The sequence below is a fragment of the Mastomys coucha genome, unplaced genomic scaffold (genome assembly GCF_008632895.1).
Source record: "Mastomys coucha isolate ucsf_1 unplaced genomic scaffold, UCSF_Mcou_1 pScaffold14, whole genome shotgun sequence".
In the NCBI taxonomy this organism is placed as follows: Eukaryota; Metazoa; Chordata; class Mammalia; order Rodentia; family Muridae; genus Mastomys; species Mastomys coucha.
Genome location: NW_022196896.1, coordinates 101,019,500 through 101,043,069, shown reverse-complemented (window position 1 = coordinate 101,043,069; position 23,570 = coordinate 101,019,500). Strand labels below are relative to the sequence as shown.

The following is a 23,570-nucleotide window of genomic DNA, read 5'->3' as shown; positions in this document are numbered from 1 at the left end:
ACACTTTAATCCCAGTACTCTGAAAGGCAGAGGCAGGCAAATATGAGTTCCAGGCCAGTCAGAACTACACAGAGAAAGCCTGTCTTTGGGGAAAAAAGAAAAAACAAGTGACAAGAACTTATACTTTTAAAAAAATCTTGGTTAAAAAAAAAAAATCTTGGGCTGGGCAGTGGTGGTGCACGCCCTTAAACCCAGCCAGCAGTGGGAGGCAGAGGCAGTCAGATTTCTGAGTCTGAGGCCAGCCTGGTTTAGAGTTCCAGGACAGCCAAGGTTACACAGAGAAACCCTGTGTGTTTGTTTCAAAAAAACAAAAACAAAACACAAAACAAAAAACCAAAAAAATAAAAAAATCTTGGATACTATTTTAGTCCCTTGGCCTTTAACCAGTTTATATAAATATTTAACCAGCTTATATAACTACTGCTGGTTAGTGGGCCTAATAGAGACAATTATGAGTTGTTAGCATGTAGATATGTGACTTACAGAAACAATATTAAAGACACATAGTAGGAAATGGTTATCATGGCTCTATGTTCCATTGACTGGGAAGACAGCAGTTCCTTCTTGCATGTAATTTATTCACACATGCTAAACCTCATTTTGTATCAGTCAAGGAAGATGACTGAGGCGCAGGTAGAGTTGTCATGATAATCCCTGCTTCTGGATTTTACAAGGAAAATAACCGAGAGAGGCAGCGCTGGGTGAGGAGGGGACAAAGTGCAGTGTGAGAGGCAGCTCACAGTGAAAACAAGCAGGCAGGCAGGCAGGCAGCAGTTCTAGCCAATCAACAGTTTATTTTTCCAGTTAACACCTACATAGATCTTACTACCCACTTCAGACCCTAGCAGGGAGTCTCCACTGTGGTCCAGACGAGTAGGTTTTGTTCTTCCTCTCTACTAATACAGAAGGGAAGTCCCTCACCTCAAAAAGAGAAGAGAACGTGCCATCCTCATTGCTGGCAAAGTGCTATGGGACCCTGCTGTCTTGCATCATGAGTGTTGAACTGGGCAAGGGTACAGTGTAGGTTCAAGGCGACAGTGACCCAAGCACAGCACTGCTGGCCTGACACCACCAGTTTCCTCAGAAGAGAACCTGCCCCCAAACTTGGCCAGTGCCTGTGGGAAAGAGGAGTTGGCAAAGAGAGGGGATCACGCAGCAAAGGACAGGACACAGCAGGGAAATAAAGCCAAGGGGAGTGTGGGACAGTAGAGAAAAGTATAAAGTGCCTCAACTAAACAACCAAGTGGGACATGAGGGTGGAGCAGCACAGGTCCCTGAGGATAAGAAGAAAAATAAAATGTAGACCACCAGGGCTTGGACACAGTAGAATGAGAAGGGATGAGGCAGGGAAGCAACTGCAGGCTATGGAGGGACGTTCCTAACCTGCATCACGTCCACTAACCCAAATGGAAAAATATTTACAGACATAAAAGCAATCCTAGGCACAGGTACTATACCAGGTCCCAGGACAGCAGGCAGGCAGGCAGGGTGGGCTGATTTCCACCTGACAGCCAGATTTTCCACATAGTGCCTCTCGCCAGAATGGTAGGGAGAGGAGAAAATGTGACATGCCTAATTAGGAAGCCCTAGTTTGCCTGCAGCTCATTCTGCCATGGCTCATGGCTCAACCACTGCATGAGCCTCTTGGTCTGATTGTACCAGAGAATGGCTGTCTGGCCCCAGGGGAGAAGGAGGCAGAACATCAGGGGGCTTTGGGGGCATCTCTGGTCCCAAGCCCAGCTCTGCATTCAGTTGCTCCAGCTCCCCCTGGTCCAGCAACTCAAAGTCCTCAGTGGTGAGTGCCTCTTCCTCCTCAGGAGCAGCCAGGGCTTGAGGTGAGTCCTGGGGAAGGGATGGGAGCACAGAGGGAGAGAGGAGGGTAACTGGACCACTTTCAGCAAGGCAAAGTTGGGGTGAGAGGGTGCTGGATGGAGCCATTAGGTCACCACTCACTGCCTGTGGGCTCAGGGTCTCCATTGGTCCACCAGGAGGACATTTCACTCCATCCTGGGGGGACCCTGCCCCATTGAAGTGCGTATTCACAAAGTGCAGAGGGGATGAGAGCTGAAGCAAGGTTTCCTTGTCTGCAGCCCCCTCCTCTTCTGTATCCAGGGCTTGCTTTGAGAGGGCTGGAGGGGCACTTAGCAAGTCTTCAGGAGGGGCCAGCTCTGTTTCTTCCCCCTCCCCCAGTTCTCGGCTCAGAGCCTCTTCTGGCTCACTTGGCAGGCTCTGCTGGTCCAAATCTGTGCAGAGAATAAAGGGTTAAGAATGAGCTGGTTTCTCTAACTGGCCACAAAAGTCAGTGAGTTCATGAAGATTACTTGGGAAGCCAGGCCCTGTAACACATGGCTATTGTAATCCCAGCATTTGGAAGGTGTAGGGAGGAGGGACCAGTAGTTCAGGTCATCCTCTGCTACAAGGAGAGTTCAAAGCAAGCCTAGAGTAAGAGCCTTTGCTTCTCAAAAAGCAAAACAGAGCTGAAGAGATGGCTCAGTGGTTAAGAGTAGTGGCTGTTCTTGCAGAGGACCCAGCTTCAATTCCCAGCACCCATATGGTGGCTCACAACCAACCATAACTCCAGCTCCAGAGGATCAGATGCCCTCTTCTGACTTCTGCAGGCACCAGGCATTTGTATGGCGTGCACACATTATGCAGGCCAAATACTCACACACATGAAATAAAAAGATCTAAAGACAACCAAACACTACAAAGCAAAGCAAGAGGATGGATCTGAGGTTCTTGGGAGCTTAGGGTAGGATTAGAGAATTTAGGAATACAGGAAGCAGTTTTGGAACTCAGGCAACAGAGCTGGCTACAACTCAGTATCGGGGAGCAGGAAGATGAGAGGCGAAAGACTGCTCATACCCTCAGAAACATCTGTCAGTTGTGGGGTGGTGGCCCGAGATACAGAGAAGCCACCGCTCTCTAAGATAGAGGCTTCCTCGTCCGACAGCTCAGAGTCTGTAATAGCCAAGGCCAGGGCTGTCTTCTTCACATCCACCTGCAGGAGAGCCAAGATGAGTCCAACAGGCTGGGGTAAGCACCTGACCCCCAAGCCTCTGGTTCCCAACTACTTGAGAGCTGGTAGCTCTAAAGCAGACATGTTCTCGCCCCTCTCTGCCTTTTTCTTTGGAGATAGGAGGTCTTACGTAGTCCAGGCTGATCCCAAAATCATAATGAAAACCAGGCTAGTCTTGAATTCTTGATCCTTCTGCTTCCTCCTCTCAAATAGCATGTGTGCACCACCATACCTAGCTCCCCTTTAGCCTTCTATTTGACACCCCATCTTCCCTGGACCTCACCACTGGAGAGAAGCCAGCCAACTCTGCCTCGCTTTCACTCTCCGTTTCGGCCAGTGGCTCATCTCCTGCAGGGGGTGCATTCTTTCCTTGGCGCTCTAGAGAAGGGCAATCAAGCAACAATGAGCAGAGATAATGATAGTGACAAATATGCCTAAGGAACAGGAAATGATTTAAATTCCAGGATACACCATGAGCCATACTCTACAAGCTCTCCCTTCCTCTCCCCGTCCAGGTTAAGAGAATCCCTTCTTACTTCTCTTGTCATGTTTGTGGTGCAGGGCATCAGCTTCTGCTTTCATGCTGTAGTCCAGCTGCATGAGCAAGGGCTCCAGGCGAGTATACATCCTCTGGATCAATTCATGATAAACCACCAGGGGCCACAGCAGGATGCTCAGCACTATGGGTTATAAAGTCCACTCAGAGCTCAGTAGGCCTCTTTCTCAGGAGCCTTCATCCAAACTGTCCCCTGAACAGGTAGGTCTGAACAAAGACGAGATCTTTTCCCGAGGCAGTGATACCCTCTTCCCGAACCTACTATTCTCCTCCCAGATGGGTAACTAACAAAAAAAATGCAGTCTTTCCTTTGGGTCAACCCAGGGAAAGAATAGAAAGGGCTTTGGAAATAACAGGGATGACCTCCACTCACAGACAATGTAGGAAATCATAATCCCTGGAACATAGTGTCCCAACACAGCTAGCACAGCACAGCCAGAACAGACTCGAGCACAGAACTGCAGAGAAGAGCATAGGATCTTTGAAGAACACTAGGCTTAAACCATGTGCACAGTCACCAGGGGAAGAAACCATTTATGTGGTGGAAAAATGGGAACCAGTTGAGGAAATTTACAATAGACACTGTGCACGTCACTCTTCTCCCAGCCCCTCTGACTCCTGCAACCGTTACAGGATGAGGTTTACCTGAGCTGGATTCTGCCTCTTGTACTGCAGCAGCTCTTGCAGGTGAATCTGGAAGGTGAGCCAGCTCTCAGCCAGGTATCTGCACAACTCGGGCACACTCAGCAGGTGCGGCTGGGCGCCTGACCCCGCACCCTCACTGGGGAGACATGACATGACCCCTGGAAGCCTCAGAAACCGGCTAAGACACTCAAATCACTTAGAGACTGCTGATGATCTTCATTCTGGAGACCCCACCTCCCCCAAAGGAGGTCATCCTAGCCCTGGGAAGTGAATTCCCAGGGTACTCAACCCTCTACCTCCACAGGAGAAGGAACACAGCATCTGCACAGAAAGAAGCCTAGAGCCAGGCACACTTTTGCTTGCTGTTAAGTCCCTTCGTTATACTGGGGCCTATGCCTGCAAAAGCCACAGCCCTGTTCCTCTTTGAGCTAAGCACAGCAAGCAGACCACATCTGGACATCTTCTTTAAAAGGTGGCCTATACTCACCTGTCAGAGTGCGGCTCTTCAGGGGGTGGTGCTATGGAGAAAAGGGGGTGGGGGTAAATTAAGAGGGCAAGAGGCACTTAGAGACAGATCCAAAGTCAGAAAGAGCTACCTCTCTTTAGCATTCTTGGTTTCAATTTTTCAGTAATCTTTCTGTCTCTCACTTTCTGGACTCACTACATGAGGTGCAGAGCATTTCCTTCATATACCACCAACAAGCTGTATGACATATTGTTTCTGTACCTGCCTTTCCTTTTGTAGTAATGGGAATTGTGCCTGGGGTAAATGCTAGGTAATGCTGTACCCCAGAGCTGCATCCCCAGAGTAGGCCTTGAATGTGCACCTTTCCCTGCCTCAGCATCTTAAAAACGCTGGGATGGCAGGCCTCTGACACCAGGTCCATCTTTGTCTCCTTTAGACTTTTCCTTTATCAGACACAGGGCCCCACACTTATTGTGTCCTGAGTGATTCATACATAGCCACATACACAGTTGTTCCAAGATGCACATTGTGTGTACAGGAAAGCAACTATGTTCTCTGTAGACACTCATTTAACCATCTCCCCCTGGGATGTCCCTGTTTCTACAATTCATCCATCCATCCATCCTTTCTTCCTTCCTTCCTCCCTCCCTCCCTCCCTTCTCTTCCAACAAAGTTTCTCGGTGTAGTTCTGGCTATCCTGGAACTCACTCTGTGGAGCCGGCCAGCCTAGAGAACGGCCTGCCTCTGCCTCCCAAATTCTGGGATTAAAGGCGTGTACCACCACATTCATCACGTCTGCATTCTTTTTTTTTTTTTTTTTTTTTTTTTTATTCTTAAAGACAGAGTTTTCTGTATAGACCTGGCTGTCCTGGAACTCATGCTGTTGACCAGGCTGGCCTCAAACTCAGAAATCCGCCTGCCTCTGCCTCCCAAGTGCTGGCTGGGCTTAAAGTGCGCCACCAGTGGCCCACCACTTCTGCAATTCTTTACAAGGCCATACACGCCACCAGCAAAGGGCAGAGTAGGGAATGGAACTCAGGTGCTTTAGACACAAACTTCACTCTCCTTTATTTTTATTTATTTATTTATTTTTGAAACATTGTTTCACAATGTAGCTCTGGCTGGCCTGGAATTCCCAGCATAGACTAAACCTACCCTAGAACTTCCAGAGATCCCCTCTACCTCCGTCTCCTGAGTGCTGGGATTAAACCACACCCAGCTTTAAAACATTACTTTTAGGAAAGAAACAATTCTTTCAGGCAATTTTCTTAAAAAAAAAAAAAAAAAAAAATGGAAGTGCATGGAGGATGCCTTAGGAGATAAAACAGCCTTGCTGTGCCTCCCCTCAAGTAGAATGGGTGATGCACTGGGCATCAACAACAGTGCATGTGGAATGAAGAAAAACTCACCTGAAACGTCAGGGAAAAAGCGAGGATGCCAGAGATCCAGGAGAAAATAGGTCAAAAGTGAGATGCTGAGCAGGAAGAAGGGCCGGAGGGACGACGACGACAACAACCTTAGGGAGACACGCATCTCAGCAGAGAGTGGGCGAGACCATCGAAAATCACAGAAAGACCCACTGATGGGGAGATGGCCCTCCAAGCCTTTACCCGTTACTAAGAAATGGGACAACCTGGTGCAGGATCACCTCCCCAGACGGTGACAGCCCTCCAAGGGAGGGAGCACCCGGTCCTCCCGCCCCCGCTCTCCCGCGCAGCCCGGCCCCGCCCCCTCCTCCGCGGCCGTTACCAGAAGAGGCCGTTGAGTGTGGCAGCCGTGACCAGGCTGTGCAGCGGCTTCTCCCATACCAGCAGTCGCTGTGCGGCCGCCAGCACCGCTTCCCAGCCGCGGAGCCGCAGCCACAGGGACGTAGCCAGGCGTCCCACTGCCTCGGCTGCGGCCGCCTCCTCCTCCGCGTCGCCCGTGGCCTCACCCATGCCGAGGCTCAGCCCCAGGCCCAGGCCCAGCCCCGAGGTGCCACCGGCGCCGGTGTTACCGCCGCCGCTGCTCGCCATCACCACGCCGCAGCCGCTGCCCAAGCCCGCGAGGAGCCAGGGCTGCGCGGCCGCCGCCGGGGGCGCGTCAGACGGAAGGGGGCGCACGCCCGGGCGAGCGAAAAAAAACCTGCGGTCGAGCGTCACGTGACGGAGTGGGATGCCACGTGACGTGCCCTAACAGCCCGGATGGGAGGCCCGCGCCTGCGCGGTGGCGGCCGTCGTGATCCTACACCCAGGAAGGTGTGCTTCCAGGGTGCTGGAGTGGTGATCCGGGGCGGGCGTTGAGGCCGCGAGGCCTGAGGTCTTCTGCGGGTGTTTACCGGGCGGCTGGAGACCTCTTTCTCGCGTGAGGCCCCGCCCGGGGGAAGTGAGCTTCCAGGCCCCCAAGGATCGTGGCTAGAATCTGTTTGGGATCGGGAAGGGAGGTGCCATCCCCATTACTCAACCCTCTTCGCCTCCAGTCCCCTCCCCTCAGCGGATAAACAAACACCAGCGCGTGACTCTGATGACTTCAAAGCAGCTTCACCAACTTCGAAAAGTTGCTTCTTCCTTCTAAGAGCGTCAGCCCTCTTTCTTCCCAAAGTCTTCCAGCGACCGATTGGGTGGAAGGCGTGTCAGTGAATAAAACATCCAGGCGCTGTCTACTTTGGGAAGGCCTGTCTTAACATCGTTACACTGAGGCTTCATATCTTTTTGAGATCACTTAATTGGTGGAGTAACCCTATAGAATACAGTATGTGTTCGAGTTTTACAGTTTCAAACTTCTAAGGGGCGTAAAGGTTCAACAGATTCCCCTTCCACCTCGTTCACTGTTCTCCCACGGGTAAGTTTCTCGTTCATCTTTTTTCCTGTGCATTGCTGATTGGTGGGTGCGTCTTCCCTGAAACCCGGGAAACAACTCGCCGCTTTGCCTTTGTGTTGGGCTCGTTAACATCTGTGCCACGGCCACAAAGTCTGGTCAGCGCGTTCACCCTCGGTGTGTGGAGGTCCCCTGGGAACCGTATTACAATCCAGCCCCGAGTGCTCTTAGCTCCTGACACCCGGAGCGCTCGGCGGGAGGTTGGGCTGGGCAAGAGGCACTTCCTGCCCGGCGCGCAGACTCGTCGGTGACACTCCTCGCAGCTTATAAACGCCAGGCGGACGCTGTCCGGGCTGACAACACTTCTGGCCCTCGTACCTCCGGGTTCGCCTGGTGAGCGCCGCGCGTGTCGTCGGGCGCCAGGAGGCCCAGTCGCACGCGGAACAGGAAGAGGCGTCCCACGGCCGCCAGCGAGAAGGGAGGAGGCTGCGCGCGGTTGGGCGGTGGCCCTTTCGGGAGAGGTGGGCCAACGGGCGAGGACGGCTCTGGGGGTCACTTACGATTCCTTCCCTCTCCCTCCACCTTCGCAGGGTGGCGGCTGACATTGCGATGGACCTGGCCGGGCTCCTACTGGACGAAGAAGGCACCTTCTCCCTCACCGGTTTCCAGGACTTCATGGTGAGAGCTCAGTCCGCCTGTTTACAGCCTCTGGGAGTCAGAACTCCCAGGCGTTCTCCTCCAGACCAGAGCGGAATGGGAGCTCTCTTACTTGTTCTGCCCTGGATTGGGCGGCTGTTGAGAGCAATGCCTACTCGGAGGCCCTTGCCGCTTGGGCCTGAAGGCAAAGCCTCAGGTTTTAAGAGGGGAAATGCTAGTGATTAGACTGCGGTCCATCTGGTTTCTAGTTGTTTAGTCTTCTATTGGGAGCCCTCAGGGATGGCAGGGGCATTGTCTTTCTCACCCTTTGGACAAGACTAGACTGCCATTAACAAAGATCTTGAGAACTCGGGGCTGGGTAGAGAACAGGCCCACTGGCAGTACACAGGATTTCCACCAAACCCTTCCCTGCCCTTCACCCTCCACTACTCCTGGCCCTGTTTCAGGTCCTTCCAGGACACCAAAAGCTAAGCGCTCGAATCCGAAGGAGACTCTATTATGGCTGGGACTTGGAGACAGACTGCAGCCTGGAAGAGCTCTCCAGCCCTGTGGCAGGTCAGGCTGTGGGGTGTGTGTGTGACTGAACAAGTGGAAACTTGGAGGACTGGGTTGTCATAATCACCCAAATGCCTGCAGGTTTGCCCTCTGAGCTGCTCCGTGTCTCATTATAACTAGCTTGGTTGGCACTTGGTTTGACAATGCAGGCCATGTTTCAAATTCTTTCAGCCCACATGAATAAAAACAGCTCATAAATTGCAGTCACTTGTTTTTAGGGCTTTGTGTATGTTCAGCAAGCATTCTACCACGGAGCTATATCCCAAGTTCTGCTGCCCCTTTTGATTTATAGGCCAGACAGAAATTTAGTTTTCTAAGTATACATATTACTTGTTTCTCAAGTAAACAAGGCACACTTCTCAAATAAACACTAGGGAGAGATAAACATGAGTAACTTAATAGAAAAACAAGTCTTGGGCTGGAGAGATGGCTCAGCAGTTAGGAGCACTGACTGCTCTTCTAGAGGTCCTAAGTTCAATTCTCAGCAACCACATGTAATGGGATGGGTCAGATACCCTCTTCTGGTGTGTCTGAGACAGCAACAGTGTACTCCTGTGAATAAAATAAGTAAATCTTAAAAAAGAAAAACAAGCCTTTCTGCTGGAAAAAGCTGAGAATCAACCTTGGAATGGGCTTTCATCCTCTTAGAATTTGGGGGTGGGGTCTGGTGGGGAAATGGAGGCCCGAAAGGTTGACACAGTGTCTTACTACATAGATCCGAGTAGCCTGGAACGCCTCCACCTTGTAGTAATCCCCTTGCCTTATGGCTTGACTTTGGGGATTACAGGTGTGTTTCATCACGCCTCCCCTCCCATTTTAGGAGAATATGGTCTCTAGGTTTTTGTGACAGTCATGTCCCCAGGGCCTCAGATATTATAGACCTAGGTCTTCTGTGACAGTAGTGGGGACAGCTGTGTGTGCTGGAGTTGCTTATTCTGCTCCTCTCTCTCCTCGCAGACATTACTGTGGAACTCCTTCAGAAGGCAGCACCCAGCCCTATTCGCCGACTCCAGAAAAAATATGTGGCCCACGTGTCCCGGTGAGTCTGGGATCAAGGGGATAGAATGAGACTGGGTGTGGGGGATGTTATTGTCTGTAAAGAGAAAGTGTGATGAGCATCTTGAGAGTCTGAAGAGCTGTAGGACCCGTGGGTTTAATTACTGATCCTTCCTACCTCCCAGAGAGGCCTGTATCTCCCCGTGCGCTATGATGTTAGCGCTGGTGTACATTGAGCGGCTCCGGCACCGAAACCCAGATTATCTGCAGCACGTGTCATCTTCTGACTTGTTTCTAATCTCCATGGTAAGGTACCGGCTCCCATCATCTTCCCGGTGAGCCAGGCACCAGATTCGAATTCCACTGATGCCATTCCTGGCTTCTCTGCAGATGGTGGCCAGTAAATACCTTTATGATGAGGGGGAGGAAGAGGAGGTCTTCAATGACGAATGGGGAGCAGCTGGGGGAGTTGCTGTGGCCACTCTAAATGCCTTGGAAAGGAGCTTCCTGAGTGCCATGGTGAGTGATTCTTCTCTCAGCTGTCTTTGGTTTGGTTTGTTTTTTTCAGACAGGGTTTCTCTGTGTGGAAACTCTGTGGACTAGGCTGGCCTTGAATTCAGAGATCCTCCTAAGCTCTGGGATTAAAGGTGTGCACCACCACCACTCAGCTTCTCATCTGTCTTTATGTTCCTTCATTCTTTGTTCTTTCAACTTTGTTATCATTCTCTCTCTCTCTCTGTCTCTCTGTCTCTCTGTCTCTCTCTCTCTGTCTCTCTGTCTCTCTCTCTTTCTCTCTCTGTGTGTGTGTGTGTGTGTGTGTGTGTGTGTGTGAACCAGATAACCTTGAGTGTCTTCCTGAGGACTTGTCTACCTTGCTTTTTGAAAGAGTCTCTTTATTTAGCCTGGCACTCACAGAGTAGGTTAGGCTGGCTGGCAGACCAGCGAGTCTTCAGGATCTGCTTGTCTTTAGCTCCTTAGGGTTGAGATTATAAGTGTATGCTGTCATGTCCATTTCTTTTACATGGGTTCTGGGGAAATCTCAGTTTCTCATGCTTATATCATATGTTTATTGATATAGCAACCAATCTTTTTTTTTTTTTTTCTGGTTGTGTGTCTTTGATCTCAGGCAGATCTCTCTTGAGTTTGAAGCTAGCCTGGCCCCATTTCAGGACAGGTAGGCCTACATACTCAGACTCTCTCTCTCTCTCTCTCTCTCTCTCTCTCTCTCTCTCTCTTTTTTTTTTTTTTTTTTTTTTTTTTTTTTTTGAGACAGGGTTTCTCTGTGTAGCCCTGGCTGTCCTAGAACTCTATAGACCAGGCTGGCTTCAAACTCAGAAATCCACCTGCCTCTGCCTCCCAAGTTAAAAAGGATTAAAGTTGTGAGCCATCACCACCACTGGGCCTGCACCTGATTTTCTGGTAGGCTCTCCCTTTCCTGTCCTTTCAGGACTAGTGTAGAGCTTCCTGAAGCAATGAGTCTCAAAGTAGAGGCTTTCTTCCTCTTCCTCCAAGGACACACTTTGAGGCAGACCCTGTAGCATTAGCCTCTGAAGATATGCTGTCAAGCTTTTTCTGCCCTAAATTTTGAGCTCCAGATGGACACTAACCTTCTTAGGTTTATTTTCTCTGCTTGCACTTTATAGAGGGGATAACTCGAGGTCAGGTAGGTGGTGATAGCATGATAAAATACATGCAGGTTCTTCTCAGAGTAGCTAGCACATCTTGGCTGGTGGTGTAGCTACTCTGCTCAGGTCAGCATGCTTGTGGCTAACATTAGTGTGGTTCTTTCCTGTTCTTATTTATTTAGGGTTTGTCTGAAACTACAGTTAAGGCTGGCCTAGAACTCAACTTTGTAGCCCAAACTGGCCTGTAACTTGCCATACAGTTGCTTCAACCTTCCAAGTACTGGTATCACAGGAATGAGTTACCATGCCTGTCTTTTATTCTTGCACATAGGATTGGCGTCTCTACACTGATCCTCGGGAGATCTTTGAGGTGCTGAGTTGGCTGGAAAGCTGGTGAGTTCCAGGAACTAGTAAGAGTAGTTTGAGGTATTTAAAGGCCTAGGCAAATGCCATAGGAGCTAGAAATAAGATCTGTGTACCTGGGAGAAAGAAGGAAAGAATTGCTCAAAGTGGTCATTACCTAACCCTTCTGCCCCCCTTTGGTGGTGTGAGCAACTTATTTAAAGTTTAGGTCTTGGTCTCACCTTCTGGATCAGTGAGTAGCCTAAGGACCTGTGCATTCAGTCAACTCCTTAGTGCCTTCTCATGGGTCCTGAGAAATATGAAGGTGTCCCTGGGCTAGCTACAGAGTTCCCAACCTCTCGTCTCTTCCTGTTAGTGTGGCTGAGCAGCAAGGACGGCGTCGGGGCTGGTACACCTACACAGACCTGAGTGTGCTGCTGGAGCAGCCAACATGGCAGCTGTCTCTGAGCTCCCTCTGCCAGCAGCTGGTAAAGGTGAGAAGGAGTTATGAAGAAGAGGGGCTTGAGTAGGCTTGGACAAACACGTGTGAGTCCCTGTGTGTGTGTGTGCGTGTGTGTGTGTGTGTGTGTGTGTGTGTGTGTGTGTGTGTGTGTTGAAAAGCAGATTCTAAAAGGCTCAGAAGTTGAGAATAGATGGGAGGGTGGAGGTGGCAAGGGGAGCTACAGAGAACTTCAACTTGAGAGACTAGGAGTAGGGGATAGTTACAGACAGTCAATAGCCTGCTGTTTTGTTTTATCTTCTCTCCCACAGCTGTCCTGCCTGCTAGCCGTGGCATATGTGAGCAGCGTGGCCCTAGCTGTGGCATCAGTGGCTGTAATACACCAGTCTTTGGGGCTGTCCTCCAGCCCCTCACTAGGTCCTCCTGAACTCACACTGGTCTCCAAGAACCTTGAGCAGCCCTGCATACCTGCCCCTGTGCCACAGTGCCTGACTAATGTCTCCAGCTGCCTGGAAGGCAATGTAGAGTTGCCATCACTCTGGGGCAGTCTTCTGGCCCCACTGACACCCCCTCTAATACCTCCCCCAGACCCTCCTGCCCCTCCTACTCCTCTCCACAAATGCCCCATTTGCCAGAAGTTCCAGAGAAACCCCTCAAACTGCCGTGCCTGCCACCAGCCTAACCATACGGTGTCTATTGGGCCTTCCCGCCCCTTTTACCATACCCATGGCCTGGCCCCTCCCTGGCCCTGGAGCCCAGCGGCCCCTCCATTCCTCCAGCCCCAGCAGTGTTCTCTATTTAGTGTCATGGAGCTGGCTCGTCTTAAGTCCGTCATTTTCCCAGGCTAGGTAGGGCTCTGAGGAGTACATTAAGAGGGTGTGGGAGTCCTTGAGAACCTGGAAGAGGAAAACTTGATTTAGATTTTTGCTACCTCTCTGGGCCCTTGGCTAGTCCCCTGTCCTCCTGGGTAAGAGCATAAGGGGGCAGTACAAGGTCATTCACTCTCCTAGACCTCAGAGGCAGGCTAGCACACCAGTGGTGCCTGGTACAGTGTCAGCTCAGTGACCAGAGGCATGCCCCAGATGACAGAGAATCACCTATCTCTCCCTCCACAAGCCCAGGAAGGTAGATTTTTGCTTTGATGTTTGCAAAGATTGGAAAGGTAAAGGTGGGAGGTGTGGGGCATGGATGAGGAGAGGAGGAACACATTGATGTGGGTGTCTGATGTCTCTTGAGTCAGGAAAACCAAGATGAGAACTGCTGAGGAATGAAGGCTCCTTGAGGCAGGAAGCCCGCTACACCTGTCCCTTGGATGCAGTTGTCACAGCCAAGAATTGCTGGGTCCTTTAACCTTGTCCTTTTGTCTTCCAACCGTAGCATCCTGCTCCAAGGCTTCCCACTCTGCCTTTGTGTGTGTTCTCTTCACAGGCCTCTCTGGGCGCCACTGCTTTGTATCTGAGTTTTTCACGCTTTTATAGAACTGAGGTTTCAATAAACAGTTTCTGTTGCATGGCCTGGCCTTTTCCTTCTGCAGCATTCTTTGATGATCTCCCATCCCTCATCTGCCTCCCAAGTCAGATGCACGGTCCTGTAATCAACATGGAAGTGTTTTTTCTGAGCTGTTTTAGAACTTCCTAATAGTTATTGGTTCCTGTTTCCTTCCTGCATCCCTGCTGCTACTTCCTTGGGGGCCCTAAAATTGTTGGGTGCAGCCTGCCATGGGATATAAGGGGTGACTGTCCCAGACCTGGGAAAGCCCTGTCTGCTGTTGCATATCCACCAGCCTTGTGGATCCTTATGGTTCAAAACACATATCCAGTTGAGCTGGAATACAAGCTCTGCTGACCTCTTCATCAAGGTGACTTTTGGAAGTAGCTGGTGCTAAAGAACCAGGGCTGGGCATCACTTGAAGATCCATCTTTGGTGCATTTGGACCTCCAGCCTACTGCTAAAAATCATTTAGGGAGTGTGGGGGCTGGGAATAAAGGTCTGCGGGCTGGTGGGAGCTGCTGCCCCCAAGGGGTCATTGTAGAAATGTACTGACTTTCTGTTATAGTCTTTGAGAGTTCTGGCATTTTTCAGCCTGAGTGGGATGCTAGATATCCTAAAGGGCTTAAAACCTCCTTTACTATGAACAGTTCCCAAGACATTGTCATCATGCATATAAAAATCTGAGCCTGGAGTTACCTGCTTTTGGAAATGGTCTCACTAGGTTCAGGCTAATCTGGTACTTGCAACTTGCTATCCGCTTACATCTAGCTTCAGAGTGACTGGATGGAGCCATATGCCACCAACCCTACCCAATTCTAATGTTATATTTTTAAGTGTAAGAAAGAAACCTGAGGCCTCAACCCTACACAAAGAAAGGTACTTGAGGAATGCTGCAAGCAGGAGGAGGTGTCTCATCCACGGATAGCATACCGATTGGTCATCTGATACCAGATGGTCCGCTCTGAAAACATACATAGGTTACATTTAGGAACATGTATATACATATGTTTATGTCAGAACAATGAAAAAGGCAATGAATTTGAAAAATGAGATGGAGGGGCATACGGGAGAGTTTTGAGGGAGGATAGAGAAGGGAGAAGTAATGTACCGATAATCTCAAAAATATTAACATCAGTTTGCAGGGAATTTTTTTTAGTAAATATTTTATTTTTTTAAGATTTATTTTATGCATATGAGTACACTGTAGCTGTACAGATGGTTGTGAGCCTTCATGTGGTTGTTAGCAATTAAATTTTTTTTTTAGGACCTCTGCTCCCTCAGGTCAACCCTGCTCTCTCCGGTCAGCCCTGCTTGCTCAGTCCCTGCTTGCTCCGGCCCCAAGATTTATTATTATACATAAGTACACTGTAGCTGACTTTAGACACACCAGAAGAGGGCCTCGGGTCTCATTACAGATGATTGTGAGGCACCATGTGGTTGCTGGGATTTGAATTCACAACCTTCGGAAGAGCAGTCAGTGCTCTTAGCCGCTGAGCCATCTCGCTAGCCCTGCAGAGGGAATTATAAAGTAAATAAATGTATACTTTGTTCAATGTTTTTCAGAAGTTCACTCACTACTGTAGAAAACCAGGTTCACCAATGGCTATATGACATCTGAGTTACCAGTAAAGTGTCATTATTGGCTGGCAACGTAGCTGTCACATCCACAGCAATCCTATTTATGGGTGTGAGCAGCAGTTCCATTGACTTCTGGTTTATTTGTGCTCAAGCATTCATATTGCTGTTAAGTACTCTTGCTTTATAGTGAGTGCGTTATATCTAGTGGTCATGGTCATAAGGGATGAGGGCATTCTCTGGACAGGTTTTGTTTTGAACTGACCTGGGGCATGTCTGGTTTGGCTGAGGAATGTGTACCTAACCAAGGTGATGCTGAGTGGTGATGACGAGAGGAGGTAGCTTGCACAATTTCCTCAGGCTGTTCTGATAACCCTCATTTCCAGAACCTGGTCTACCAGCAGAGGATATAGATGGACATTCTTGAGGGAGGGGTCCAGAACTCAGCTGCTAGGTTAATGGCTGATGGAATTTGCACAAGAACTGGCCAAAGGTGAAAGAGCCATGCCCTGTTCCCAAACCCTTATCCCTTCTCTCCGCTTCGTTGACACCCCTACTCCCTCCCCACCACAGCCAGCTTACTCCACCCAAACTCTGACCTCTTCTTACTCCTTACTCAACTAGCCTGGGGCAGCCAAGACGCAATCCAGTCAGGGCAGCATGAGCCGATCACCTCTCCATCCCATTCCACCTCTGTCTGTGGACTCCCAGGAGACTCCTGCTCCCCTGCCACCACTCCTACCCACTCTCCAGAATCCCTCCTCCCGCTCTTGGGCCTCTCGGTGTGGACCTTCCACCTGGGGACTCAGCTGTCTTCTGGCTCTACAGGTAGGAGGTGGAAGCAATAGGAGTTGGCACTATCTGAAATGGATATTTGGAGGGAGTCAGTGAGTCATGAGAAACCTACAAATAGGTATTTAGGAAGCTCCTCCTTTTCCATTCCTCTATCTCCAGCATTTCCTGGTCTTGACATCTCTGCTCTGGGCCTCCCACCTGCTGCTGCTTCACGGTCTTCCCCCAGGAGGGCTCTCATACCCACCCGCTCAGCTCCTGGCTTCCAGTTTCTTTTCATGTGGCATGTCTACGGTCCTGCAGACTTGGATGGGCAGCAGGTGAGGGGAACCCTGTTGAGAGAGGGAGTAGTCTCTCAGAAAGAGACTTAGGGGAATCCTTTTGACTGCCACTGTGTTTCCAAACCTGCTGGGGCGGCTGTCCCTACAGGCTACCTCTAATCCAGGCTCCGTCCCTAGAGTTTCTTATCCCTGCACTGGTGCTGACAAACCAGAAGCTACCTCTGATGACCAAGACACCTGGAAATGGTGAGGACAGAGCAAAGGTGGGCTAGTGGCAGAGGTACATGTGGGCTGGAGGTTTGGTGGTCCTGGGCATTGTAGTGGTCTTGGGGATATGCCAGGCATCAGCTAGGACAAGAGAGCAAGGAGTCTCCATTCCATCTACATCTTCTTTCTGCACCCCAAACTCCCAGCCTCCCTCACGCTGCACCTGTGTAGTTTGACAAGAAGCTGCCATGGCCTGGAGCTCTGGAACACTTCTCTCCGAGAGGTGAGTGCCTGGAAGAAGACAGTGGAAGGATTGAATGGTCCCAGCCTGGAGAGGCTCTTGTTCCCATCATTAGACACTGATGCTGAGGGAGGAGTCAGGCAGGGGTTTGTCCTTGGAGATAGAAATTCCAGGCTGAGGTCAACTTGATTGAGTGGAAATTCTTCTACCTGTCCTCCTCTCTACCCCCTTAGGTGTCGGGGGCAGTGGTGGTATCCGGGCTGCTGCAGGGCACTATAGGACTTCTAGGGATGCCTGGCCGTGTGTTCCCCTACTGTGGGCCACTGGTGCTGGCTCCCAGCCTGGTTGTGGCAGGGCTCTCTGCCCACAAGGAGGTGGCCCAGTTCTGTTCTGCTCAATGGGGCCTGGCCTTGCTGTACGTGAGTCCCGAGAGGTTTGGGTGGTGGCCCAGTGGGTGTGTAACATCATGGGACGGCAGAGCTGCTCAGATTCTGTGGCTACCTGGGCAGGGATAATAGTTTGTGGATTTGGAATCCAAGGCTTTCCCTTAATTTATTCAGTCTTCCTGATGGTCATAGTCACATGCTATCGTACCCCTTCCATTTCTGCCCTGGGACCTCCTTTTATGATATTCTGCTCACCCACATTGCCATCATTCAGGATTCCAATGCTTCTGACCTACAAGGCTCCTTCTCTTCCCTAGGCTCATCCTGCTCATGGTGGTATGCTCTCAGCACTTGGGTTCGTGCCAGGTACCCCTTTGCTCCTGGAGGCCAGCTTCAACTTCAACTCACATTTATATTCCTGTCTTCCGACTCCTTTCGGTAGGTGGGACTCTGGGCAGTTGAAGTTAGAAGAAAGTGCATAGCCAGGTGAGGTACACAACTGTGATCACACACTGGGAAGGTGGAGGCAGGAAAATTCAGGAGTTCAAGTTTCAGCCCATCGTGGGATACATGAACAAAAAACCATTAAGATATTGATGCTCGCCGGGCGGCTGTGGCAGTGCACGCCTTTAATCCCAGTACTTGGGAGGCAGAGGCAGGTAGATTTCTGAGTTCGAGACCAACCTGGTCTACAGAGTGAGTTTCAGGACAGCCAGGGCTACACAGAGAAACCCTGTCTTCAAAAATCAAAAACCCAAAACAAACAAACAAACAAACAAAATTGATGCTCTTGCAGTGGACCTGAGGACCCTGTTTGGTCCCCAGCACACATGTGGGTAGCTTGTAACTGCCTGCAACTCCTGCTTCAGACCTCAAGTCCCTCTCTGTCCTTCAAGCACCGTCTCTACCCTCCAACCCATAAAGATAAAAGCATGGTGGCACATACCTTTAATCCTAGCACTTGGGAGGAAGAGGCAGGTAGATCTTTGTGAGTTCGAGGCCAGCCTGGTTTATAGAATAAGTTACAGGACAGGCAAGGCTACATAGAGAGACATGTCTCAAAAATAAGCTAAAATAAAAGAGTTGAAACAAAAACAAAAACACAAAAACGGACCGTCGTGGACTGCTCCTTTGGTCTCTTCTGAGTTTCTGTTGACCTCACTCACCCAGGCTGCCTCAGAAGGCTCATGGGGAGGAGGAAGCTCTTTGTCATGTCAGTGTTGTTCTCCAGGTGCTTGCCCCTGTGGCCTGTGTGTGGCTCATCTCTGCCTTTGTGGGTCTGAGTGTTATCCCCCTGCAGCTGTCTGAGCCCTTGGAGGCACCGTGGTTCTGGCTGCCGCACCCAGGTAGGTAGGCTTTCTCCCATGCTCCCCTTGTCTTGCTCAAATAATCAAATCAAGATTTAATAGACTTCAGCCAGATGAGGTGGCACATCTGTAATCCCAGTACTTGGGAAGTAGAGGTAGGAGGATCTGAAATTCAAAGTTGTCCTCGGTTATATATCAAGTTTAAGGCTGCTGACCTGGGCTATGTGAGACCCTGCCTCAAGAAAACAAAAACAAAAAATCAAAAACAAAACAAACAACTAAACAAAACCCAGTCCCATGAAAGATTTAATGGAACTCACTTCTTACTTCACATTTATTCAAAACACAGGTGGAGAAATTGACAACTTTCAGGGTCCCCCCAACACACACTACAGGCCTATTGCTTGGGTCAGTGTTGGGAGGCTAGCATGCATATTTCTCTCCACCCCACTGCTTACTCCTGACACTCTTGACAAATTAACAAGTTTACATTATCTGCCCCCGTGGACATTTCTGTTGAACTGTGTAGTTACAGTCTTGGAGTCGTGTGTGTGTGAAATTTTGTCATTCATGTTTATTCATCACGGTGGTGGGGGTCAATCAACTCAGAACCTTGTGTGTATACTCAGCAAGTGCTTCACATGGAACTCTTTACCCCAGCCCTTTAGTTAACAGCTTAATAATGGCCCGTTGAGTTCTGATTACATCCTAAACATACGGCAGGCATAGTAAGAAATACAGGTGTAGTAACATCTGCTTCATGGAACTGACATTGGGGTATATAGATAAGAATCATATAAGCACCCAAGGAAAGGTGAAATTGTCATTGTGGTACGTGTACCTAAGTACAACCAGGCTTTGTGGTGAGAGAAAATAACGGGGAATCTGATAGTATTAGAGAGGTTGAGAGAATTGGTTTTATCTTGATAAATTTAGATAATTTCTTTTTAGAAGCATTCTTTTTAAGCATGCTTTTATTATTTATTGATATGTTCCAAACACATATCAGTGCATCTTGATCATATCCAGTTCCTCTTCCCACTTCTCACCGGCACAGCCCCAGTCCCTTTTCCTTCTTCCTTTCTTTCTTTCTCTCTCTCTTTCTTCCTTCCTTCCTCCCTCCCTTCCTTCCTTTCTTTCTTTCTTTCTTTCTTTTGTTCTTTTTTTTTTAAGATTTACTTATTACTATAATTAAGTACATTGTAGCTGACTTCAGACACACTGGAAGAGGGTGTCAGATTTCATTACGGGTGGTTGTGAGCCACCATGAGGTTTCTGGGACTTGAACTCAGGACCTTCAGAAGAGCAGTCAGTGCTCCCACCCACTGAGCCATCTCACCAGCCCCCCTGCCCCCCCCCCGTCCCTTTTCATGGCCTTAAAAAAATTATTCACTGAGTCCGATTAGTGCATGGGGGTGGGGCCATCTACTAGAGCACAGGAAGCACCTTCTCTGAAGGAAATGGCTTTCCGCTCCCCAGCAGCCAGCACCTAACGTTACTCCTCAGTAGGGGTGAAGCCTCAGGAGCCTTTACTCCATTCTCGCTTCCGTGCTGGAGTGGTGACTGGCATGGCCTCGTATGGGTTCTGTACACGCAGCCACAGCTGCTGAGGGCTCGGGAGAGTGCAGTGGTCATGCCACTGCTATAAGACTTCTCCCAGCTCTTATGTCCTCCCTCCCCGCTTTTTTGAGACAGAATCTCATAGTTTTGGTCGGTCTTGAACTTGCAAGGTAGTCAAGGATGACATTAAACTCCCGACCCTTCTGTCTGTGCCTAGCAAGTGTTGTAATTTCAGGTGTGCATCACCACATCTGACTAGGAGAAATACCCTTGAAGAAGTGAGATGAGATGTAAGAGATGGAGAGATGAGTAGCTAGTTGGATAGGAGGCAGGAGACCAGATTGTATTAGGTAAACAGCAGATGCAAGGGCACTGTGGTTACCAGGAACACAGCAAATCCACGGCCTAAGGCAAGGCTAGTGTTTGAAGTAGGACGGATTATGATAGGAAATGAGGCTAGGAACAGAACTTCAGACCAAAGATGACCTTGTGGATCATAGTGAAGAGAAGGATCTCTCTCCTAGAGTGCAGTGGGTTTTGCCTCCACAGTACTATCTTGAAAAGCTAGAACATCTGGAATTCTTGTGGCACAGGCATTTAGAGGCAGAGGGACACTCTGGGCTTAGGTCTGGTCTCCAGGTGACTCCTTTTTTTTCCTCAGGTGAGTGGAAATGGCCCTTGCTGACACCCAGGGCCCTGGCTGCAGGCATCTCCATGGCTTTGGCAGCCTCCACCAGCTCCTTGGGTTGCTATGCCCTGTGTGGCCAGCTGCTGCACTTGTCTCCTCCGCCACCACATGCCTGTAGTCGAGGGCTGAGCTTGGAGGGGCTGGGCAGTGTGGTGGCAGGGCTGCTGGGGAGCCCCCTGGGCACTGCATCCAGCTTCCCCAACGTAGGCACAGTGAGTCTTTTCCAGGTACGTGGATCTGAGACAGGACCGGGGAATTGAAGGTACAGGGGCTGGAACTCACTGACTGACTGCCAGCTGGGCTCTCAGTCAGGTGGCTCACCGAGGGAGGTGTCTAGAGGTGCTGAGTGCTTTGACTGTGGAGAGACAGGAAATAGCCATGCTCGGTGTATCAAGAGCTCTGTCAAGGCTCAGCAGAGTGATGGATGGATTAGAGAAAGCCCTGTTCTATTGAGAACTTCATTTAAAAAGTAAGTCTGTAGCATGATTTGAGGGAGTAAATACTATTCTGAAAGCAGCCATGTATGGGCTGAGTCAAGGAGGTACCTCTGATGGAGTGGCTAGGATGCTCAGAAGGATCATGTTTAAGCTGGGATACAGAGGATGAGTAGTGGACCAGGCAAGGAGGTGACTGTGTTTTCTAGTATCTCTTCTTCCTCCATACAGATGGGCTCTCGGAGAGTGGCCCACCTAGTGGGGCTGTTCTGCATGGGGCTTGGGCTCTCCCCAAGGCTGGCTCAGCTATTTACCAACATCCCACTGCCTGTGCTCGGTGAGTAAATAGGTGGGAAGACAAGCACTGGAACACTGCTTCCCCCAGTATGACCCGACCAGTTGGCTTGGCTGACACTTTTTCTAAATAGCTTCTCAGGATGGATATGAACATATGATCTTGTTTTCTTAGCCAAACCGAGTCCCTTGCAGAATCAGAAACAAGCCTGTTGGTAGTATTTCCTCACTACAACCCGCCTGTCTTACAAGCCCTGGACTTTGTCCTCTTCCCACCTCCTTGTTTTCTTCTGTACGAGGCAGGTGGGGTACTGGGAGTGACCCAGGCTGTAGTTCTGTCTGCTGGATTCTCCAGCTTCCACCTGGCTGACATCGACTCTGGGCGAAATGTCTTCATCGTGGGCTTCTCCATCTTCATGGCCTTGCTTTTGCCGAGGTGGCTCAGGGAAGCCCCAATCCTGCTCAACACAGGTAAGTGGGGTGGAGAAGGAAGGAGTCCCTCAGTAGTGGGGCGGAGGCTTTAGGCTGTCTGCATTCTTGGTCTCACAATGGGATTTTGCGTGTACTTCATTCAGTTATTTAGCAAATACCCATTGAGCACTGTGCTAAGTGCATGCCCTGGTTCTATTTCTGTGGCTGTGGTAAAACACACAGATTGAAAGCATTTTAGGGGAGGAAAAGTTTCATTCAGTCAACAATTCCAAGTCATATTCCATCATTGAGGCAAAGCCATGGCAGGGACTCAAGGCAGAATCTTGAAGGCAGGCCTACATAGCTTTACCTCCAAACAAGGAGCTCACTTCACAGTCAAACAAGTACAGCGGGAACCATGGAGGACGCTACTTGCTGGCTGGCTCACAGGCAGCTAACTTCCTTATATAGTTCAAGATCACCTGTCAAAGGAATGGTACTGCCTACAGTAGGCCAGGCCCTACTAAGTCAATAACCAGTAAAGACAATCTTCCACAGACATGCTCAGTAGCCAGTCTATGTAGGTAATTCCTCAATTGAGACTCTCCTCTCAGATGACTCTAGGTGGTGACAAGTTGACAGTTAAAGCTAACTCATTACACAACCCTTCTCCTCAAACACATTAAAAGAAAACATCTAACTAGGTCAAAGCACAAAAGTCCTTCTAGGCTGGGCAGTGGTGGTGCACTCCCAGAACTCGGGAGGCAAAGGCAGGTGGATCTTTGTGAGTTTGAGGCTAGCCTGGTCTACAGAGTGAGTTCCAGGATAACTAGGGACACACAGAGAAACTCTATCTCAAAAAAACCCCAAAAGAAAAGAGGTATCTAATCCTAGTACCCAGGAAGCAGTGGGGTCTCTGTGAGTTTGAGGCCGGAAGCCTACACAGTGAGTTCCAGGCCAGTCAGGGCTACATAGTGAGATCCTGACAAAACAAAATAACCAAAACCTGTGGTACTCAATGACAAGAGTGGCTTCCACCAGAGCTACTGAGGTGATCCAATAGAACTGGACTGGTCTTTGAGGATGGGAGAACTTAAACATATTTGGCAAAAGGCCATTTCTGTGTGTGAGACAGGGTCTCTTTTTGGAACCTAGGCTGGCTTCAAGCTCTTGGCAATCCACCTGCTTCCTCTCCAGTCTTAGGATTATAGATGTAAGCCACATGCACAGTTAATAAGGTCATTCTTGATCATGTTTCCATCATATGCAAAGATAAAAGACAGGATTATAGGACAGAAATAGCATATGCTGAAAGCCTATTTTATCTAGAGTCTAGTTTAACTAGAGCAGTGGTTTTCAATTGGGGGTCATTTTGCTCCATGGGGAACATTTAGCAATGTCTGGACACACTTTTCAGATGTCATAAATGGGGAAAAAGAGGATTGTTATTGGGATTCAGTGTTTAGAGAGGTTATTAAACATTCCTTGAGACAGTGGACAGTTTCTTATAACAGAATTATCTGGTCCACAGTGTTAGTAGTACTGAAGTTGAGAGGTCCAGGGTAGAGCAGAGAAAGTCAGAAGTGGGAGAGGCTAGGGCTTTGTAATGCCACACTTTCCAGAGAAAGGGAACTTGGGACAAAGGGTACCTGGAGGGAATATAGGTGCTTAGAAATCATGGTGCTCACCGGGTGGTGGTGGCACACGCCTTTAATCCCAGCACCTGGGAGACAGAGGCAGGCGGATTTCTGAGTTCAAGGCCAGCCTGGTCTACAGAGTGAGTTCC

The 23,570-nt window shown here is 49.6% G+C and overlaps 3 protein-coding genes across 7 annotated transcripts in view; 2 read left to right on the top strand and 1 right to left on the bottom strand.

The window, feature by feature from the left end:
• Positions 1-770: 770 nt before the first annotated feature.
• Retreg2 (reticulophagy regulator family member 2) lies at positions 771-6,847 on the bottom strand. Of its 2 annotated transcripts, XM_031368028.1 has the most exons (10): positions 6,436-6,847; positions 6,096-6,202; positions 4,708-4,738; positions 4,221-4,356; positions 3,949-4,033; positions 3,556-3,699; positions 3,303-3,397; positions 2,866-3,001; positions 1,954-2,243; positions 771-1,842 (listed from the first exon to the last, which is right to left on the bottom strand). In XM_031368028.1, exons 1-10 carry the CDS (start codon positions 6,699-6,701, stop codon positions 1,618-1,620), a joined length of 1,515 nt encoding a protein of 504 aa, XP_031223888.1. In that variant the 5' UTR covers positions 6,702-6,847; the 3' UTR covers positions 771-1,617. The 2 variants fall into 2 exon arrangements, with proteins under 2 accessions (XP_031223888.1, XP_031223887.1); XM_031368027.1 differs by having other exon boundaries at positions 771-2,243; positions 6,436-6,846.
• Cnppd1 (cyclin Pas1/PHO80 domain containing 1) lies at positions 6,800-13,632 on the top strand. 3 transcript variants are annotated; one of them, XM_031368030.1, is made up of 10 exons: positions 6,800-6,923; positions 7,145-7,506; positions 8,073-8,160; positions 8,586-8,694; positions 9,652-9,733; positions 9,876-9,996; positions 10,081-10,209; positions 11,647-11,708; positions 12,034-12,151; positions 12,429-13,632. In XM_031368030.1, the coding sequence occupies exons 3-10, from the start codon at positions 8,092-8,094 to the stop codon at positions 12,963-12,965; spliced, it is 1,227 nt and encodes a 408-aa protein (XP_031223890.1). In that variant the 5' UTR covers positions 6,800-6,923; positions 7,145-7,506; positions 8,073-8,091; the 3' UTR covers positions 12,966-13,632. The 3 variants fall into 3 exon arrangements, with proteins under 3 accessions (XP_031223890.1, XP_031223889.1, XP_031223892.1); XM_031368029.1 differs by having other exon boundaries at positions 6,880-7,506; XM_031368032.1 differs by lacking the exons at positions 6,800-6,923; positions 7,145-7,506 and adding an exon at positions 7,857-7,875.
• Positions 13,633-15,084: 1,452 nt separating this feature from the next.
• The window catches only part of Slc23a3 (solute carrier family 23 member 3), a 9,741-nt gene continuing 1,255 nt past the window's right edge, over positions 15,085-23,570 (top strand). Inside the window, exons 1-10 of one of the 2 annotated variants that reach the window (XM_031368876.1) lie at positions 15,085-16,011; positions 16,138-16,295; positions 16,405-16,502; positions 16,670-16,746; positions 16,938-17,119; positions 17,439-17,528; positions 17,562-17,564; positions 18,391-18,436; positions 21,311-21,416; positions 21,677-21,844. In XM_031368876.1, the coding sequence (XP_031224736.1) occupies positions 15,844-16,011; positions 16,138-16,295; positions 16,405-16,502; positions 16,670-16,746; positions 16,938-17,119; positions 17,439-17,528; positions 17,562-17,564; positions 18,391-18,436; positions 21,311-21,416; positions 21,677-21,844 (1,096 nt within the window). In that variant the 5' untranslated portion in view covers positions 15,085-15,843. Of the gene's footprint in view, positions 16,012-16,137; positions 16,296-16,404; positions 16,503-16,669; positions 16,747-16,937; positions 17,120-17,407; positions 17,529-17,561; positions 17,565-18,321; positions 18,437-20,618; positions 20,873-21,310; positions 21,417-21,676; positions 21,845-23,570 lie in introns of both variants that reach the window. The other variant, XM_031368875.1, reaches the window with a different exon arrangement.

Coding starts and splice junctions, on each gene's coding strand:
- Cnppd1 (XM_031368030.1), top strand. CDS start 8,092: ATGGACCTGGCCGGGCTCCTACTGGACGAAGAAGGCACCTTCTCCCTC. Junction 8,161..8,585: donor CCGGTTTCCAGGACTTCATG/GTGAGAGCTCAG, acceptor GCCCTGTTTCAG/GTCCTTCCAGGACACCAAAA. Junction 9,734..9,875: donor TATGTGGCCCACGTGTCCCG/GTGAGTCTGGGA, acceptor CCTACCTCCCAG/AGAGGCCTGTATCTCCCCGT.
- Retreg2 (XM_031368027.1), bottom strand. CDS start 6,701: ATGGCGAGCAGCGGCGGCGGTAACACCGGCGCCGGTGGCACCTCGGGG. Junction 3,700..3,948: donor TATGATTTCCTACATTGTCT/GTGAGTGGAGGT, acceptor TATAACCCATAG/TGCTGAGCATCCTGCTGTGG. Junction 3,002..3,302: donor TGGCTGGCTTCTCTCCAGTG/GTGAGGTCCAGG, acceptor GCTCTCCTGCAG/GTGGATGTGAAGAAGACAGC.